The sequence below is a fragment of the Poeciliopsis prolifica genome, unplaced genomic scaffold (assembly GCF_027474105.1).
Source record: "Poeciliopsis prolifica strain line A6 unplaced genomic scaffold, Auburn_PproV2 SCAFFOLD110, whole genome shotgun sequence".
In the NCBI taxonomy this organism is placed as follows: Eukaryota; Metazoa; Chordata; class Actinopteri; order Cyprinodontiformes; family Poeciliidae; genus Poeciliopsis; species Poeciliopsis prolifica.
The window spans coordinates 797,679-816,869 of record NW_026562485.1 but is presented as its reverse complement, the minus strand read 5'-3'; the positions used below and the strand labels follow the sequence as shown (position 1 = coordinate 816,869).

General features: G+C 48.2%; 1 protein-coding gene and 1 pseudogene across 1 annotated transcript; both read right to left on the bottom strand.

The window, feature by feature from the left end:
• Positions 1–580: 580 nt before the first annotated feature.
• On the bottom strand, positions 581–7,739 carry LOC129354448 (ETS domain-containing protein Elk-3-like; annotated as a pseudogene).
• A 6,569-nt stretch (positions 7,740–14,308) lies between these two features.
• LOC129354421 (protein UXT-like) lies at positions 14,309–18,498 on the bottom strand. The gene is given in 7 exon segments (XM_055023892.1): positions 14,309–14,667; positions 14,790–14,853; positions 15,569–15,676; positions 15,779–15,846; positions 16,379–16,418; positions 16,420–16,458; positions 18,353–18,498. Coding segments are annotated over 7 exon segments (489 nt in total). The 5' UTR covers positions 18,448–18,498; the 3' UTR covers positions 14,309–14,592.
• Between the last annotated feature and the right edge of the window lie 693 nt (positions 18,499–19,191).

Here is a 19,191-nt window from a genome sequence, read left to right as displayed (position 1 = left end):
TTTTAGCAAAGATCCATTGTGGATCAACCAGTTGCCATGGCAACCAGAACCAGTTCAGCGGTTCTGATCGAACCCGCCTCACCAGAACCGATCATTGGCAACGGAGGAATATTTACATGTTTGAAGTCCAGGCAGAGGAATGTGAGCGCCCCCTGCAGGCAGAGGAATGTGAGCGCCCCCTGCAGGCAGAGGAATGTGAGCGCCCCCTGCAGGCAGGAAGCAGATGCTGCTCAGCGATTGGTCCGTTGCAGGGAAGGCGTGGCCTCCAGTGCGGCCAATCGGAGCTCGGTCTGTAAAACGATCTTAATCCGACCCAAGTCGGGTCAGGAACGTCTGAGCAAATCCAGGATAAATGAACGGAATCCCAACGTTCCGGCTGCGCCGACCTTTCACCCCGATTCTCAGACCGGCGTGGCGCTGATCAGCGTTGCCATGGTTACAGAGAACCAACCAGCTTCAGTTTCTGGTTCCGGTCAGTTCCGGACGCTTCGGGTTCCCTGCGTCGTCCCGCGTCATTCTGATGAAGATGAGGGCTTAAATGAGATGAAGCCGTCCAGCTGGCATCATCATCTTCGCGGCTTTAGTCCAGCAGGTGGCGCTGCGAAAACGCCTCAGGATTCGGTCCAAAGGGAGTCTGGGACCCGGGATCAGGGCTTCTGTGGGCCCGGGGACAGAACCACCGGGGTGGAGAGTCCGTCCACGCTCAGCGCCGGGATGTGGATCTGGTTGCTGCCGTTGGCCGGAAACTGCAGAGGAACAGAGACGAGTCAGAACCAAACCAGACTTCTGGAGGAACGGGTCAGAACCAGACATGCACGGTTCTTCCTGCAGTGGAAAACAAACAGATCCCTCCAGAGGAAGACCTGGAGAGACAGTCCGGGTCTCCGATGGACTTGGGGGGTTCTGGAGAGATCCAGGACCTGTTCTGAATCCTCACAGACATAGAAGGATGTGTGTGCAGGTCCAGCTCAGGTTCCAAGCCACCAGAGGAACCAGAAGAACCACCCGAGTTCTGCTGAGTGGCACGCAACTAGGCCTTTCACGATAAACGATAAATCAATTAATCGCACGATAAATTAAAACTATCAACGTCATTTCAATTATCGTCTATATCGTTTCTTCCTGCCTTTCTCTTACTGTTGATGACACTGAATGAAAAAAGGCTCAACTCCACTGACCCTCCCTTCCTTATTCTTAGAGTAATGCCCAGCGCGCTGCACCATCTGATGTCGCCGATTGTCGACTCATTATCAAAACCTGAGAGACACATTAGCCGACGAAATCCTCGCTATAACGGTTCGATCGAACCGTGTTGTGTCCAACAATGGACACAACATAATAAGTCCAGTTCACTAACTTTGAAACCAGGCATTAATCAATTCCTTACTACAATCTACCTGCAATGCATGTGGCTAGTGTCAGTCTGACTGAATGACAATCATTATAACTATTTATGTCACGTTAACGAAGAACAAAGTTACCCAGGTTTTCTGCTAGAAATTTCGCTCCAACTCCTCCCCTAGTTATTTATATTTCTTGCATGAATGTTGAATAAACATTCATGTTGTTTCCGATGTCTGCTGGACTTCGGGTTGCATCGTGTCAGCTGTTCGGGATTCCCTCCGTGTTTCCCCTCAGAAAGCAGGAGGAGAATCCGCGCTTTCTGATTGGCTACCGGTCACATTCAACAGGCTGCGTCACTCTCCCAGTCTGGATAAATCCTTGATTTAGATCGGAGCAGCGATCTACCGTAAACACACGATCTACCCGTAACACACGACGATCTACCGTAACACACAAGGGACAATCTCAGAACGAAGAACGTTCTCAGATTGTCGTTCTGGTAATAAATCCTGTAGTTTGAACTATTGCATCATTCAGTCAGATTCTTCTCTATTTAAATCTAATTATTACTGAAGGGCAATAAACTATACAGACTTCATAATCTGCACTCTTTTGGTTGAATGCAGTGTTTATTTCCACTTTGGCTTCATGTTGTTTAGTTTTTATTCAAGTACATTTATTGTTAATGCCACTAAATCAATGTAAAAGGTCTTCAAACAATATTATCGTTTATCGCAATAATTTTTGAGACAATATCGGCCAGCAAACTCTTATTGTGACAGGCCTACACGCAACACATTGATCAGGTCCAGTTGATCAAAACCGATCAGCACCAATAATCATCAGATCAGCTGCTTTCAGTCTGGAGTTAAAGTAGCTCAGGGTTTGGCTGTTTGTCAGTTTTCTGGAAGTTTGTTCCAGATCTGTGGAGCATAGAAGCTGAATGTTGCTTTTCTGTTTGGTTCTGGTTCTGACGCAGAGCAGAACCAGAACCAGCAGGTTGATCCAGCAGATCTTTAATCTGTTCAGTGATTTATAAACTAGCATTTTAAAGCCTCAGTGAAGGACTGTAAAACCGGCGTTGTCTCCATCTCTCCGGTTCTAGTCAGAACTCCAGCAGCAGCGTTCTGGACCGTTGGTGTGACAGTCATGGTGCTGTGGGCTAGGTCTATTACCTGGAAGGACAGCTTGGCTGGTGAGCGCGGGGCGATAGGACTGAGCGTGCTCCAAAAGTGGATGGTGGAGGGAAGAGCACTGGGCGTCAGCAGCACCGGGGTCTGAAAAACATGAACACAGAACCTTCCAGAACTTTTCAGAACCGTCTGGAGACATTAGGTTTTACAGTCAGGTGGGAAAGTCAGTCATCGACAGGAGCTGCTTGGTCTCCACGGCACTTCCTGTTCAGAAACATTAAACCACAGAGCGAGGCGCTGCAGGACATCTCTGTTGCCACGGCAATCTCCTCGCTCAAGGATTTAATGCAGGAAAACTTTCTGAGCTCCTGGTGGAGGTTCTGAAGAACGCCGCGGTTAGCTAGAACGCCACAGTTAGCTAGAACGCCGCGGTTAGCTAGAACGCCACAGTTAGCTAGAACGCCGTGGTTAGCTAGAACGCCACAGTTAGCTAGAACCCACGGTTAGCTAAAACGCCACGGTTAGCTAGAACGCCGCGGTTAGCTAGACCACTGCGGATAGGTAGAACGCCATGGTTAGCTAGAACGCCACAGTTAGCTAGACCACCGCGGTTAGCTAGAACATCACAGTTAGCTAGACCACTGCGGTTAGCTAGAACGCCACAGTTAGCTAGACCACTGCGGTTAGCTAGAACGCCACAGTTAGCTCGAACGCCGCGGTTAGATAGACTGCCTAGGTTAGCTAGACCACCGCGGTTAGCTAGAACATCACAGTTAGCTAGACCACTGCGGTTAGCTAGAACGCCACAGTTAGCTAGACCACTGCGGTTAGCTAGAACGCCACAGTTAGCTCGAACGCCGCGGTTAGATAGACTGCCTAGGTTAGCTAGACTTGCGCAGTTTAGCTAGAACGCCGAGGTTGGATAGCGGCATGGTTTGCTAGAACGCCGCAGTTAGCTAGAACGGCGTGGTTAGCTAGAACGCCCAAGCCAGCTAGACCGGCGCGGTTAGCTAGTATGCAGAGCTCAGCTACAAGAATATGAGTCACTGAGAAATCTGATCAGAACCATGCGACGTTGCTCTGGTCCAGCTTACCAGGGCGTGGGAGGTGATGACGGTCGGCGTCAATGTGTTGGCGGCGCCCGGTGCCAACAGACTGTTGACAGCGGCGTTCACCTGCAGGGGGACAGGAAGTGATGTCAGAGCTGTGACAGACGGACCGGTGGATCATGCGACCCGGATCATCAGAACCTTATCCAGGGAGAGGCCGGGCGGCAGGGAGGGTGAGGACGAGGACGGCAGCTCCAGGATCCGGGGCTTCTTGGGTTGGGCAGCCCGGCGCAAGATGGTGAGGTTGATGCCGAAGATGAAGAGGAGCACGTTGCTGTGGCAACAGAGGGCTCTGACGGGAAAACGGAGATGAGCCCAGAGAAGAAGCAACAGAACCGGCAGCTGAACCGGCTGGGCCGGGTTCTGGTCTGACATGGAGAACCAGGAAGTCACCTGCTAGAGAGTCCTTGGCCCCGCCCACTTCCACCTCCTGGGCGTCCGGCCCCGGAGGCGGGGGGCTCTCCACGATGGTGATGGGCGGTTCTGATTCTGCTGGGCCACAGATGAGCTGGGGAACCTGGACACGTCAGAGGAGATTTGGTCACACACCACTTCCATCGGAACCAGAACCGGCCTTCTGGGTACGGCGGCGCCGGCCCTCACCTGGTCCGCCTGCTTCCTCGGCAGGGTCACCATCTCCAGCAGCTCCTCCTCCGACGGCAGGTTCTCCTCCTTGATGACGACGGGCGGAGGCGACGGGTTGATGATGACAAAGACAGGGTGAGGCGCGGGGGCCGCGGGTCGTCCAGTAGGGGCGCCGGCGGCCCGTCGGGGACGGAGTCTGGACCTTGGGTCCCGCCGGGAGCCAGGGGCAGGAGGGGGGCAAAAGGAGGCGAGTCGCCCACGCCGGTGAGGTAGATGTGGGGGGGGTCGCTGAGAGGAGGGCCGGGGTGTTCTGTGGAGGACAGATGGAGAGCGGGTCGATCAGAACCGGGTCAGAACTAAAAATGCAAAGGCAGACGGAGCTGACCTGTGACTGGCCGCTGGCTGCGGCCTGCGGGCTGAGCGCCGGTGGGGCGAGGCCTGGGGGGCGAGCTGCAGGCAGTCCACAGCGCCACCAGCTGGAGGGGAGGGCTGGCCTTCTGGCAGCAGGCTCACCTGAGAGGAAGACACGATGAAGAGCACCGCCCCGCTGGCTGAGGAAGAGGAGCGAAGAAGAGGCCTCACCTCTCTGGCCTTGGGGTTGGGGTCCGGCTGCAGCAGGAGCTCTGATTTGATTGGCCGGGGGTTGGGCGGGGCCTGCAGGGATTGGATGGTGAAGGTGGAGTAGAGGCCGGACTTCATGTAGTCGTTCCTGGAGCTCTTCTGGGCGCCGCCGGGCGCCAGGCGCTGCGGGTGACACTTTGTCATGACCACCGGCCACAACCAGGTTACATGATAACAAACAAGGCGCCGTACCTGGGCCGAGCCCTTTGACTGGCAGACTGAGGCCACGGCCCCGAGGCCCTTCTGCTGGCCGATTGGGTCGCCGGCGTCTTTCTTCAGGAGCTCCTCGGCGCCGCGAGGCCCGTCTGCCAGCGCCGGGTCGGGCTGGCTCACAAACTTATAGACAAACTTCTGACCGCTAACCTTCTTGATGATGTTCTGCAAGAAGACAACAGCGGCATCAGGAACCAGGTTCTGGTTCTGAGTTACTTGGATCTGCTGTACTCCCCTGCTCATCAACACGTTGACCTGGTAGCAGCAGAACCGCCAGGCTTCCCCCAGAGTATTGTAAGCCTGGCGGGCCGCCATGCTCTATGTTGCCCCCGCCAGGTTAAGCTTTTTTTATTACACCGAAAAAAAGAATTTAATAATTTATTTCTTTTATTAAGCTGGACTATAAATGTCTCTTCTGCAGAGAACATTTCACTGGCAGGGCAGAAAGATGGGTTTATAGTTTCTATAGTTTTTTAATACGGACTGGGACTTCAGCTCTGCTCACCTCGTAACTAGCGCAACATGCTGGCTTGTTTTTATTTATTTTTTGTGACAACATAAATATTTTGTCTACCTGGAGTCAGTAAGTTGCCGCATGGGGATCAGAGCAACTCGTCCCACGAAGCCCGGGCAACCAGAACATGATTGGCTCTCAAAGAGCTGATACGGATCCTTAGAGCCAAATGGAACCTGCTAAACCCACACAAACTGAACCGCAGTCTGTCCCTCATCATGCAGCAGGTCTCATCATGCAGCAGGTCTCATCATGCAGCAGGTCTCATCATGCAGCAGGTCTCATCACGCAGCAGGTCTCATCACGCAGCAGGTCTCATCATGCAGCAGGTCTCATCATGCAGCAGGTCTCATCATGCAGCAGGTCTCATCATGCAGCAGGTCTCATCATGCAGCAGGTCTCATCACGCAGCAGGTCTCATCATGCAGCAGGTCTCATCATGCAGGTCTCATCACGCAGCAGGTCTCATCACGCAGCAGGTCTCATCATGCAGCAGGTCTCATCATGCAGCAGGGTCTCATCATGCAGCAGGTCTCATCATGCAGCAGGTCTCATCATGCAGCAGGTCTCATCACGCAGCAGGTCTCATCACGCAGCAGGTCTCATCATGCAGCAGGTCTCATCATGCAGCAGGTCTCATCACGCAGCAGGTCTCATCATGCAGCAGGTCTCATCATGCAGCAGGTCTCATCACGCAGCAGGTCTCATCACGCAGCAGGTCTCATCATGCAGCAGGTCTCATCATGCAGCAGGTCTCATCATGCAGCAGGTCTCATCACGCAGCAGGTCTCATCATGCAGCAGGTCTGACTGACTGCCAGTTTCCTAAGATTTATTAACCAACAGCTAAATAGCATCTGATTGTTGCTATGGTAACAAAGCAATCTAACTGTAAAGATTGATCTTTGAACTTTTACAAAGTAAACTCGGTAGCTCCTTAAAATCTTAAATTTAAATGTTAAACCATTGAACCAAATTTAGCTGCACTGATAATCTCTTAGTACATTTCTACCTTGGGCCAGCATCACCTTTTTAGATCCACTGACTGCTGATTTAAATTGGCTCTAACAGAAGTTCAAATAATTGATATTTATTTGAATTTTATGATTTGTTGTTTTTAAGATTTGTGGGTTTAAGGACTGTCAACAATGACTTCCAGTAACTTAATTACCCAGTAATATTTTATATTTCCTTACAATCTTTAAATACCAAAACAAGGTGGACGGCGGCAGCGCCCAAACCGCCGCAGGACCCAAACCGCCGCAGCGCCCAAACCGCCGGACTGAGCAGGTTCACTGGGAAGCCCTGCGTAGCTACGCTCACCTTGTCGTAGTAGTAGCGTAACGCGCGGCTCAGCTTGTCGTAGTTCATGTTGTGCTTGTTCTTGCGCAGCCCCCAGAGGCGGGCCACCTCCTCTGCGTCCAGCAGCTTGAACTCTCCGTCCTCGCCGGTCCAGGAGATCAGGTGGCGCTGGTGCTGGTCCTCCAGCAGGTGCAGCAGGAACTGCCACAATGTGATGGACGGGTCCAAAGCTGGAGGAGCAGAGAGAAAGGTCAGACAAGGACTGGTCCAGAACCAGAGCTGCCAGTTTGAAGTTAAAGTAGAGCTGGACTCTTCAGAGCCAGAAATGAAACGAAATCGCTCCATCAGAACTCAACCAGAACACAATATCAGCCCGGCATCGTTCTGATCCGACTGATCCAGAACTGGCCAGTTTACACAGGATGCTGCATGTAAGCAGTAATATCTGAATGATCAGAACAATAATCAATAGTGTTATTAATTCTCACTTCATCGTCTCATCAGTTCAACACAAACGTTTGAAGTAATTAGCAAAACTCCGACAGACCGCCGGACCGTGTGGGAACATCCTGATGCTAACAGCAGCTCCGCCAGCAGAACCACAAATGGATCAACATGTTTCTGCACAAGCATAAAACGGAGCAAATCCAGCTGAAAGTTCTGGTTCTGATCCATTCGGGCCCTTCTGTGTGTCCTGTCTCATTGAAAATGAAAATTTCCCTGACCCGGTTCTGATCCAACACAGGCTCAGTTGCTGGCATTAGAACACATTCAGCAATCAGTTGATTATTAGTTTAATCATGAAACAGGTTTATGTCATTCCTGGCCGGGTTCTAATACAACTGGGTTTCAGTTCCACCAGAACCAGCTGCTGGTCTCCAGTGAGGAAAGAGGAGAAGATGCTCCCCTCCAGAACCATCTAGACCCAGAACTATAGCGGTCCTGCACAGACAGGGGGCGCTGCAGGGTTCTTCGTTGCCCAGAACCAGAGGGAATAATCTTCTCATCTGAATCAAAGTGGGTCAGAACTCCACCGGCAGCAAATGGTTCTGCTGGTTCTGATCCGGCTCCGTCCAGCCGAGACGGTTCTGGCATGCGTTTTCAGAGTCAGGGAGCCCGTGGGTCACAGCGTGGTCAGCGTGAACCAGTCCGACCCTCACACAGGGTTTCCCCCAGTGCATTATAAGTCTGGGGGCCCGCCAGGCCTTACTTGCCGCCCCGCCAGGCCAAGTGCTGCTTGGTTTTGTTTTTAGGAAAGAGAAACCAAAAACACTTTTATATTTTAATCTGGATTACAAGTGTTGCTCTGAGCGTTTCACTGGCAGAGCAGATTTATTCCTAAAAGGCAAGTTTATAGTTGATGCATCCAAAGCCGGGACAGCGACCAATCACAGCTGGCGCCTCAGCCACTGCTTGCTGTGAAGTTGACCTTTCACTCAAACTGGACAGGCTGACCTGTATGCATATCTACATCAACCCCTTGTGAGGAATTATGATTCTTTGGAGTTTAACCCCACCGCGTTAGCTCTGGCTGCGCAGCTCTATGAAGCGCAGGAATAACTTGAAATCGCTGTCAGAGGTGTGTTGAGGAGCCTGAGAGGGATTTATCTTTGTGTATGGCGTTTCCATCTCAGCAGCTGCCCACCGGGTGGCGCTGTCTTCCCAGTAAAGTTCATGTCTGTGCTCCCGGTTGGCCGGAGCGTTAGCGCTTAGCGAACCAGCGCTAAGCTCATCGTGCAGGTTCAGCCGGTGAGGAGCTTTCAGTTCTCCTGGCGGTCTCGCATCACGCTGCTTTTATACTGTTTTATTAATAGTTTTAGTTTGATTTTTCCGGTTACACGAAGCTACAGCCATGTCAAATGCTTTGTCCACTTAGTTAAAGACAGATCTGAAAATCTCGTCCCATAAACTCAGGCGACCAGAACAGTTTCTGTGACTCGTATTAAAACTGGACAGATAGAAATGTTAGAGCTGCTAGAGCTCTAACATTTCTGTTAACGTTTTAGCGGTTCATTGAATTAAATCTGTTTGTTGCTCCTCTCTGCAGTGCAGCAGGTTGAACTCATCCTGCAGGGCCGGTCCAAGGCTGCATGAGGCCCGGGGCAGAGCCTGACTTTGGGGCCCCTCTTGCTGCTAGAACATCAGAACCTCTAGCAGCTTCTGTTGGATTTAATCTGGGAGATTAAAGTAGATTAACTGGCCAACCTGACAACTATAATTACAGTTTATTCATTTGTATTTGTGAACAAACGGCTCAAACTCAAAGATTAACCTCGCAGCATCAGATTGTTGCTATGGTCACAATCTAACTGTGGATGTTGCTCTTTGAAGTTTTACAAAGTAAACTTGCCAGCTCCTTAAAATCTTATATTTAAATGTTAAACAATTTAAAATATTTTACTTTATGCTGAAACCATTAAATCAACTTTAGTAGCATTTATAATCTCAATAAACAAATGTTCCATTTATACATCTGTGGTTTTTGTTCAAATATGATCATTTATGGCCCCTGAAGCCCGGGGGCCGAGGGACCCGCTGCCTTCATGTGGATTAAACACAAGTGCAAATAATTAATATTCATTTTAATTGCATTTTTTGATTTGCTGTTTTTCAGACTAGTTGTGGTTTAAATAGTTTCAGTGGAGATGTTTTCCTGTAACATCCAGTAATATTTTTACATTTCCTGTCTAATCAACATCTTTCATACAAAAACACTCAGCAGGTTAACTGGGGGAACCTGCTGACCCGACTCGACCCGACTGGCTGCTCAAACCACGAGGAGAACCAGAGAACAGGCCCGTGTTCGGATCAGAACCGGGCCTGGCGGCGCCTCTCCTGCCATCATCTCATCTAACAACATGAAAGCATCAGCGTTGCCATGGTAACATGCTAATATTGCATCACAGACGAGAGAGTTTGCTGATCAACAAGATGAAGAGCGACATCCTCTTCCTCCTCAGGCTGATCGGATCATAACAATAATCACTCAGCCAGCATTTGGGATGATGGAAAAATGAACGTTCATTAATGTTTTTGTTCAGGCAGAATGGAAGCTGCTGCATATGGCTGAAAATCACCAACAGCGATTAATCACAGAAAATCGATCTTTATCAACCAGAATCATCTTTGGGTCGTGAAGAAATTTGACTCCAGCTGCATTAAACTGGAGAAATGCTCATTTAGCACTTCTGTCCTTTATTTAAAGCAGGTTAAAGCATTTTCACCCTGACTCAGGCCTTCAGTTTCAGGCTCGTTTGTAAGCTGAACGGAAGCTGAAGCGGTTTCAGCGTCACCAGCACACGGACACAGCGCCACCTGAAGCCGCAGGCTCACCTGTTGCTACCTGCTTACCGTTAATCAGGGTTGGACTCCATCTTCTGAGCGGGTTCAGCCTGGCTGCAGTCACACCGCCTCCATGCTGCGGCTGTCGGCGTCGTGTCGCTGCTGCTGCGGGTCTGTTTGCGTGCAAAGTGTCACAGCGGAGCTGAAGAGGAGGCGGAGGAGGAGGAGACGTTCAGCCGCTTCTCTGCCGACCTGCTGTCGTTATGTAACCGCTCCGAGCCGCCGCGGCGGGGCTCCGCAGCCTCCATGCTAACTGTCCTCTGGGGAGCACAGCGTCCAAGGAAAGCAGCCCCGCTATCAGCGAATCCTTCTGGGCTCACCTGCGGCGGTCCTGGACGGATCCGCGCTCCGGGTCGTTCTGCCGCAAACAAACCTGCTGACAAAGCCCGCTAGAACCATAAGACAACTGCTTCCACCGCAAAATCAAAGCAAAATAAAGTTTTATCTTCTCAGAGACTGAAAACAAATATATTACAAATCAAAGTCCTAATGCTTTTAGAAAAGTTTCGCAAGTTCAAGGTCCAGTCACAACAGAAGCTGTTACTTTAGCCTAGCCTGCTCTACCAAGGAGCTGTTAGCCTAGCATAGCCTAGCTCAGCCTAGCCATCTGCTCCAGTACTGAGCTGTTAGCTTAGCCCCCCGCCTCTCGGTCTGCGTCAGACCCGAAACATCTCCAGAGATTCCCGGGACCGTCCACGCACCTCCAACACGGAGCAAAAGAAACGGAGAAAGTCCAGTTTCTGATTCGATAGATGTGTTCGGGGATAACGACTGAACTCTTCAACACAAGCACAGTAACGGCGGTAAAGACTGGGGTTCCGGTGGCGTCTTTCAAATAAAAGTTCAAAAAGGCGCAGCTAAAGATTAATTTAAACTCAGTGTATCTTTATGGTATGCTGCATTGTTTGATTTTATGTTACTGTACTTCTTTCAAGCATCATTGAGTGTTTAGGAAATACAAAATAAGATGTATCATGACTATTTACAGAAGGAATCATACGATTCTGAGTAAAAACTAATAATGTTATATTGTTTTCAGCTCCAGCTCCTACAGATCCCCTTAGGGGACATGCAGGGGTTTTTTCTTTTGCATTCCCTCGCAGTAATGTCCAGGGCTCTCATGTATGAAATGGTTCTGTGGACAAGAATAAAGTAGAGAGACAAAACTCATCAAAATCCACTGAAATATGATTCAGTTATTTAGAGCAGGAAGCATCAAACCCAATGATTTTATGATTTTCATATTTTATTGTTTAGATGATGAAACTGAACCGATTTATCCTCAGACAATAAGCCAGCACAAAATAAAGAAAAGAAAATAAAGATGTGAAAACATCACAACATGTAAATAATACATTTATTCAGTTTGTCTCATAAAGACAAAACGATTCGTCTGAATGAATCAATGACTGATTTATTCAAGAGAAACCAGGGCTGATCGATAGGTTTGATTACTGGAGGTGATCGATAGGTTTGATTACTGCAGGTGATCGATAGGTTTGATTAGTGCAGCTGATCGATAGGTTTGATTACTGGAGGTGATCAATAGGTTTGATTACTGCAGATCGATAGGTTTGATTACTGGAGGTGATCAATAGGTTTGATTACTGCAGGTGATCGATAGGTTTGATTACTGCAGGTGATCAATAGGTTTGATTACTGCAGGTGATCAATAGGTTTGATTACTGCAGCTGATCAATAATCTCAGGTATAGCTGCTCCTGTGGCTCTGATGGAGAACATGGAGCCATTGATCAGAGATCATATTGATCTGCTGGTTTATTGGCGTTTAGATTGATCCAGACTGATCATCCTGGGACTCTGAGCAGAACTTGAAGCAGGTTCTGGTCCTGGTTCTGGTCCCGGTCCCGGTTCTGGTCCCGGTTCTGGTTCCGGTCCCGGTTCCGGTTCTGGTCTCGGTCCCGGTCCCGGTTCTGGTCCCGGTTCTGGTTCTGGTCTCGGTCCCGGTCCCAGTTCTGGTCCCGGTTCTGGTTCCGGTCCCGGTCCCGGTTCTGGTCCCGGTTCTGGTCCCGGTCCCGGTTCCGGTCCTGGCTCCGGTCCCGGTCCCGGTCCCGGTCCCGGTTCCGGTCCGGCTGGCCCGCCTTGTGGACAGAAACATCTCTACCCTGTAGCTTCTGCTCTGCTTCCTGTGTTCAGGTTTAAAGCGGCTGCAGGTTCTGCTGCTCCGTCTGGCTGCAGGTCTCATCATTTATGTGGAGTTTCGTCTTTACAATTATTATTTGGATTTCTGTGACCTTATGCGCCCCGAGAGCAACTTGGAAATCAAATATAGAATCGTTATTATGCTAAAGACGTGTACTGCGACAAAGACGTTGCCATGGCTTCACGTGGCGGCAGACTTCCTGGTATTTATACTAATTTACATTAATATGTATTTATGGAGGCGACGGGCGGAGCAGCAGCTGCTCTGCTTCCTGTAAATTAGGATTTAGAAAGGAAAGGCGCCGGGACCGCAGGCTTTATACATCTGGACTCGTTTGTGCGCCGCACTTTTCTAAATTTGTCCTAGTCCAAGTTTTAGTGTGAAAACTGAGTGTTTGATGCATGGGGCCTCTGTGCTGTGAGCCTTTCTTACAGCCGTCCTACTTTCTGCTGTTCCAGGTTTTCAGGAGCTTTTTCCATGTATGTCTCGTTTATCTGGACTTTCAGTTCAAGCCACTTTCAACACAATGAACTTTGACCCCAAGGAGCAGACACTCCCCGACAGGAGATACAGAGCTTTACTTTGAAGGGAAGCCCGTGTGTTTCGATATAGTTTCCGGTGGGAGCGGGACGTTTGATGCAGGACCGTTTCTGCGGCAACAGGATGGAGACGTCATCAGGAGCTGCTGCTGCCGAGGAGCCGCAGAGCAAGGCAGAGAAAAGCCTCGGTGAGAATTGAACCAGATGAATTTAATCTGGTTTTATTTCCAGTTCGTCTTGATCTGGAAATAAAACTTCTAGACTCATTCTGCAATCCCGGAAAATAATAAACATCAGAAACTTAGGAATGAAAATAACAATAACTGGAATGATCAACAAATCTGAATTTTAAAAACATATTAAAGAGTAAAAACCAACAGATAAATAAACAAAATATGTGAAGAATTCATAAAAGTATCAGAACAAGAAAATCAATTTTAGCTCAGAAGAGTTGGTCAGAATTTCTTTCCAGAAATAAAAGACAAATTACAAAGCATAACGATCCAGGTGAAAATGAACTTTGACCCCAGGAGGCAGCTGAGCTGGAAAAGGTCCAAACTATTTCAGTTCTGGTCTGACCCGGTTCAGTCCATTCTCATGGCAAACGGTTTGCTGCCGCAAACCGTTACCGCAAACCGTTACCATGGAAACAAGCTCCAGGTTGCCAAGCATCTGTGAGAACAGCCGAGACCCGACAGTACCGGACCGGTTCCGGACCGGTTCCAAACCGGTCCGGAACCGGTTCCAAACCGGTTTGGAACCGGTTCCGGAACGGTTCGGAACCGGTTCCAAACCGGTCCGGAACCGGTTCCAAACCGGTCCGGAACCGGTTCCTGACCGGTCCGGAACAGGAACTTCTACAGGTCAATGGAAATCCAGAACAAAGCTCTTAGATATCCTGAAATGTTTCACAAAAACAATATTTACAAAAATATCAGATTTAAGAAAATCTGACAAAAACTAAAATATTTCTTTTATTTATAAAGTATCAAAGTGCTGAGAATTCAACATCTTCTCAGTTTTTACAACATAAATAATAAGAATTATAAAACATACTAAATAGCCCAACCGAACCAGAACCGGACCAGAACCTTAGCAGAACCGTAGCAGAACCGTAGCAGAACCGGACCTGCCTGCAGGGTTCAATAACCAGAATGGTTCTAATTCATCTGGAGTATAAACAGGATCTGCTGGAAATCAGCATAAAATAAACTCAAAACATTTTAGGTTCTGTCAATTTGCATGAGTGACTAGAAATGATAAAATAAGGAGAAACATGTTCGAATGAAAAACACACCTAAATAACATCTAAAGGAAAAATAAAATACTTCATTGATCCCTTAAAGGAGGGAAATTCTGTTTGTCCTTGGATACTACACAATAAAACAGTCAAAAAATAAACATACAATAAATAATCAATAATAAATGAACCAAAACAACAAAATATTCTCAAATTATTTATTTAAAAAAACCCACAATAAACAGCAAAAAGACGAAAACTTGTTCATGTTTGTTTCTTCAGCTTCAGTTCAGCTGCTTCTCTGTTCAACAGACAAAGCCACTTCCTGACATTTTATTTTGAAAGGTCCTAGTGATATGGAGGACTTCCTGTTTGAGCAGCAACAGGAAGTAGATGTCATCAATGTTTCCATTCACATCTGAGAAGTTGGTTCCACTGTGTGTCCAGTTGAAGATCATTTCCTCATCCTCTTCCTCCTTATCGTCCAATCAGAGCTGAGCAGCAGCAGCAGACTTCCTGCAGACGGCAGGAAGCTCCTCCAGCCCCTGCAGCTCCCGCAGACCCTGGACAGAAGAAGAGAGCAGCCAATTAGATCTGCCCAGAGACAAACTGGTTCTACTGGGACTGGTTTAAGACCCATCAGTCCTCTGGGTCAGAACCGGTCCAGTTCTGCAGATGAACTGACCTCCAGCACCATGCGAATATGGGCTTTTATTTTGGCGACGTCCTTGGTGAGCTGCTCAATGAAGCTGCAAGCAAACACAGAGTTAGCATGACTAGCATCCCTCATTAGCATAGCTAGCATCTCATTAGCATCGCTAGCATATTGCATTAGCACAGCTAGCATCTGTCATCTGGTCCACCAGTGGATCCTGTAGCATCGAGCTAATCGACTAAACCTGTGGAAATCTGACATTTACATGTTGCTGAAAATTTAGGTGAAAATCAAAAATTATCACATCAGTTTGCTTTAACTTGGGCTAATATTGTAAAACATTCCAATATTTTAGTTTGAAAATCAGAAAAATATTCTAGATTAAACATTTTGTCTCACTCTTCAGCTGATTTGTTTCTTCAATTTTTAAAATTAGTATCAAAATGTTCTGGAGAAATAATTTTAAACAAAAGATGTTTTAAAAACATTGATAAATGCTAAATTATAAGCATATAAAAAAATCAAAATTGAATTTTATATTGTTAGACAGTATTTTAGTATTTGACATGGAAAACACTTTACTAATCTGGAAATCTAAAACTATCTTGCTAAAGCATAAAAATCGCAGGAAAATGTTTCCATTTCTAAAATAAAATTTACATCTGGAGAAATTATATTTTGAACTTTTCCAAGTTGAATAATTTGAGACAAAGTAAAAACAGAAATTAATAAAATGTTAAAATCAGTTTCAGGAAGTAAAATTTCCAAAGTATTCTGTATAGTTGTTGCCATGGCGACGGCCAACATACAGTGTCAGCTGATTGGTCTTCTTGTCGATGAAGCGCAGCGCCTCCTGGTGGCTCATCTCCACGAAGAACCCGAACCCGACCAACACCAGAATCCTGGACGGATTGTCCCTGAGGAGAGGAAGACGAGCCGGTCAGAACCGGAACCGGAGTCCGGATCAAAAGCGCCTGGCGCCGTCCGGTCACATGGCCACAGGAAGGGGAGGAGCTTACACTCGGGCCTGAACGAAGAAGCTGCAGCCCAGATCCACGTCTGCCTTCAGGCGCTGAGGCCCCGCCTCCTGCAGGACACAGCGTGATGTCACAGTGATGTCAGAGACCCGAACTGCAGCCACACAATGTAAACATGGAGAAAACAAACGTAGAAGAAATGTGGATTAAATATCTAAAAACAGAAAAGATGTGAGAAAAATTTACAATTATCATTTGAAGGAAAATAAAAGATTACTTTTAATCCCAAAATAAATTAAATGTAAAAATGCTGAAAATCCAGAACATTTCTTCATCCAATCTGAAAATCAGCTCTGGCTCTTTGTTCGATCAGCACTCCAGACTGAAGATCAATAATCCTGAGAACCAACCAATCAGGAGCTGATTGGTCATGTTATTCAAAAGAATAAAAATAAAACTAAGAAACAGTTTCTGATTCCAGGTTATACTTTCATTTCATCTCCTGGGATTATAATCCAACTCCTGACAGCTGAGACCACAGCGCCCCCTGCTGGAGAACACGTGAGGAGCCGTTTTAAATGAGGGGGAAAGGAAAGTGGTGGCAGAGAGACCTCTGTCCTGATGGAGGATCTGTGCAGCTACCTCCAGAGTCTGGATGGCGTTCTTCAGCTGCAGGTAGTGACATCTTCTCATAGAGACGATCCCTCTGCTCCAGCACCGCCCTGCAAACATCACAACACCAGAACCGGGTCAGAACCGAGTCACAATCTGTGTCGGGCAGAACCAGGACTTCCTCCTTGACCTGCAGACGTGGTTCTGGTACCGGGTTCTGGAGAACGGGAACAGTTTTCACCAAAGAGCAGAAATCGATTACAAATGGAGAAAATGTTCTGATGGTGCAGGTCCACTCAGACGGTTCTGATGGTCCCAGTCCAGGTCGAGCCTATCTTCAACCAGATCAGCTGAAATCTGAGGAGCAGAACCAGAGAAGTTCTGGACCGGGTTGCGGACAGAACCTTCTGCTCCTCCTGGCAGCACAAAGTTCTGAGATGACAGGAAACATCTGGAACCGTCATCAGAACTTGAACCGGACCGGACCTTCGGAGCTCCTCGGTCCGGCCGGTGGGTTTCTAGTGGGATGTTGGCGCTGGGTGGAGTCAGCGGCGTCGAGCTGAGGCGCTAATTTGGGCCGAGAGTTCTAGTGTCCTGCCTGCCAGGCGCTCAGAGGTCCAGTTAGGGACCGTCTACTGGTGCTGGTCAAAAATATCATAAAAATGTTGATTTCAATCAGTAATTCCATTCAAAAAGTGAAACTTGTACATTGTATTTATAACTCATAACTGATGAAAACTACAAATTCAGTGTCTCACAAAATATTGTGGACAGGTTCAATATTGAAAACTTCTGGTGCTCCACACTAATCAGATAATTAACTGATTAGTGTGGAGGTTTCTATTAAAACCTGCATTTGCTTTAAATGATCTCTCAGTTCAGATCTGCAGGGTCACATGACTGCTGACCTGACAGCTGTCCAGAAGATGATCTTTGCTCCAGAGTTCAGAGTTCAGACACATTCATAGAGGGTTAGGGGACCCTAAACCCGTCCTGGAAACACACACTCATCGTGTCAGACCTGAAGCAGACAGGATGGACTCTGTTTCCTCTCAGTCTGGAAGAAGAATGGAGCGGCAGAATCCACGTTGCTTCAGGTCTAGTCAAAGTTTCCACACTCAGTGATGGTTTAGTATGTCATTTGTGTGTTGGTCAGCTGTGTTTTGTGAGGTCAAAGGTCAATGCACCCACCAGTACTTCCTGCCTCTGACCAACTTTGTAGAGATGCAGGTTTAATTTTCCATCAGGACATGGAAATCCTGAACACAAGAGTCCAGAACCGGGTTTAAGGTCCGAGATGGAAACTAGCGACGCACCAGGCGTCACATTACAGCTGAAGGCCCCAACCACAGGAACCTGGACTCAGGCTGACCGCCGCGCCCGCAGCCTGGCGGACGCCAATCATCAACATTACAAGAAAAAACATTGGAATATATCAGCCTATGAGGAACAAATGAAAATAATAGACAAGTTTGTCTTGGTGGCTGGGATTCCTGATGGAACTTGATGATATTCCAGCTGTTGACCAAACTTCCTGCTGGGAGACTCTGTGACACAAAGTCAGTGAGGACATTTTCTAGATATGAGATGAATCTGCATTTGACTTTACAAAACTTTACATTGAAAAGACCACAGCGCCCCTGCTGTTTTCGTAGTTTGCAGGACATATGACCCGCTGACGAGGAATGAAAAGGCTGAAAATAGAATAAAATGGTCACAAGTCAAGAAACCCATCTGCTTCTCAGTGTTTGGTTCGTTCACGGTCCCGAACCGAACCGAACTTCGGAGCGCCCGGCGGGGCCGGGAGGGAACGGCCGGCCGAAATTAGCGTCCATGAATCGGATCAAGCTGGAGCGAGACGCCGCTCGATCCGCGGAGCCCCGCCAGGCAGAACCTACAGAACCTTCAGTTTGATCTGGTTTTGCTCAGAAACTCAGCTTCTTCTTGCGCTTGTTCGGCCCGGTTTGGCTCGGTTCGGTTCGGACCCGGTTCCGTCTGGCTTACCGCAGGTCTCTCCTCAGCACGTCGCTGATGAAAGCTTCATACTGCAGAACCTTCTGGTCCAGACCGCCGGCACAACCAGCAGGACGAGCCGTCATGTTCCGGTTCTGAACGCCCGAGCCGAGCCAGATAAACCTCTAGAACCCGAACCCTCCGTTAGCGCAGCTAGCATGCTGCTAATTCCTCTACTTTTCTGTTATGATGCTGCGAACGTAACACCGGAAGCTGTTCTTGTTCTTTTATCTCCCTGGTGGCTGCTGGATGAGCGCTGATCCCCATACCGCCCCCTGCTGGTGGAGCACGACAGGAACAACGAGAAGCTCACAGGGCAGGGCAGGGGGCAGGGCAGGGCAGGGCAGGGCAGGGCAGGGCAGGGCAGGGCAGGGCAGGGCAGGGCAGGGCAGGGCAGGGCAGGGCAGGGCAGGGGCAGGGCAGTGGAATTGTTGCATACTGTAATCGCACTACTAATACTATTGTAATTCAATCACAAAAATAATACACTCAGAATAAACTAATCAAGCACATTCATTTTCTGAAGGAAACATCTTTCAGAGGCACAGACAGAGCACCGCTGAGCACCTTCACTTTGGAGGAGGCAAAAGTCGCCCCACTTATAATTATTAATGTTATTAATATTGTTATTTGTTAGGCTGAAGGTGTTGGTCTAATCTGGTCTCTTTGTGCAGGTTGTCCTGCTGCTGTTTCTGTTTCAGATCAGAATGATTTGATCTGATTAATGACCAACATGTTTTGCTCCCGTCGTTCGGCCCTTTGGCACAATTTAAAGCTCTTGTTGTTTCATTGAGGTTGTTGCTGCTGTTGCTGCGTTTGCTGCTGTTGTT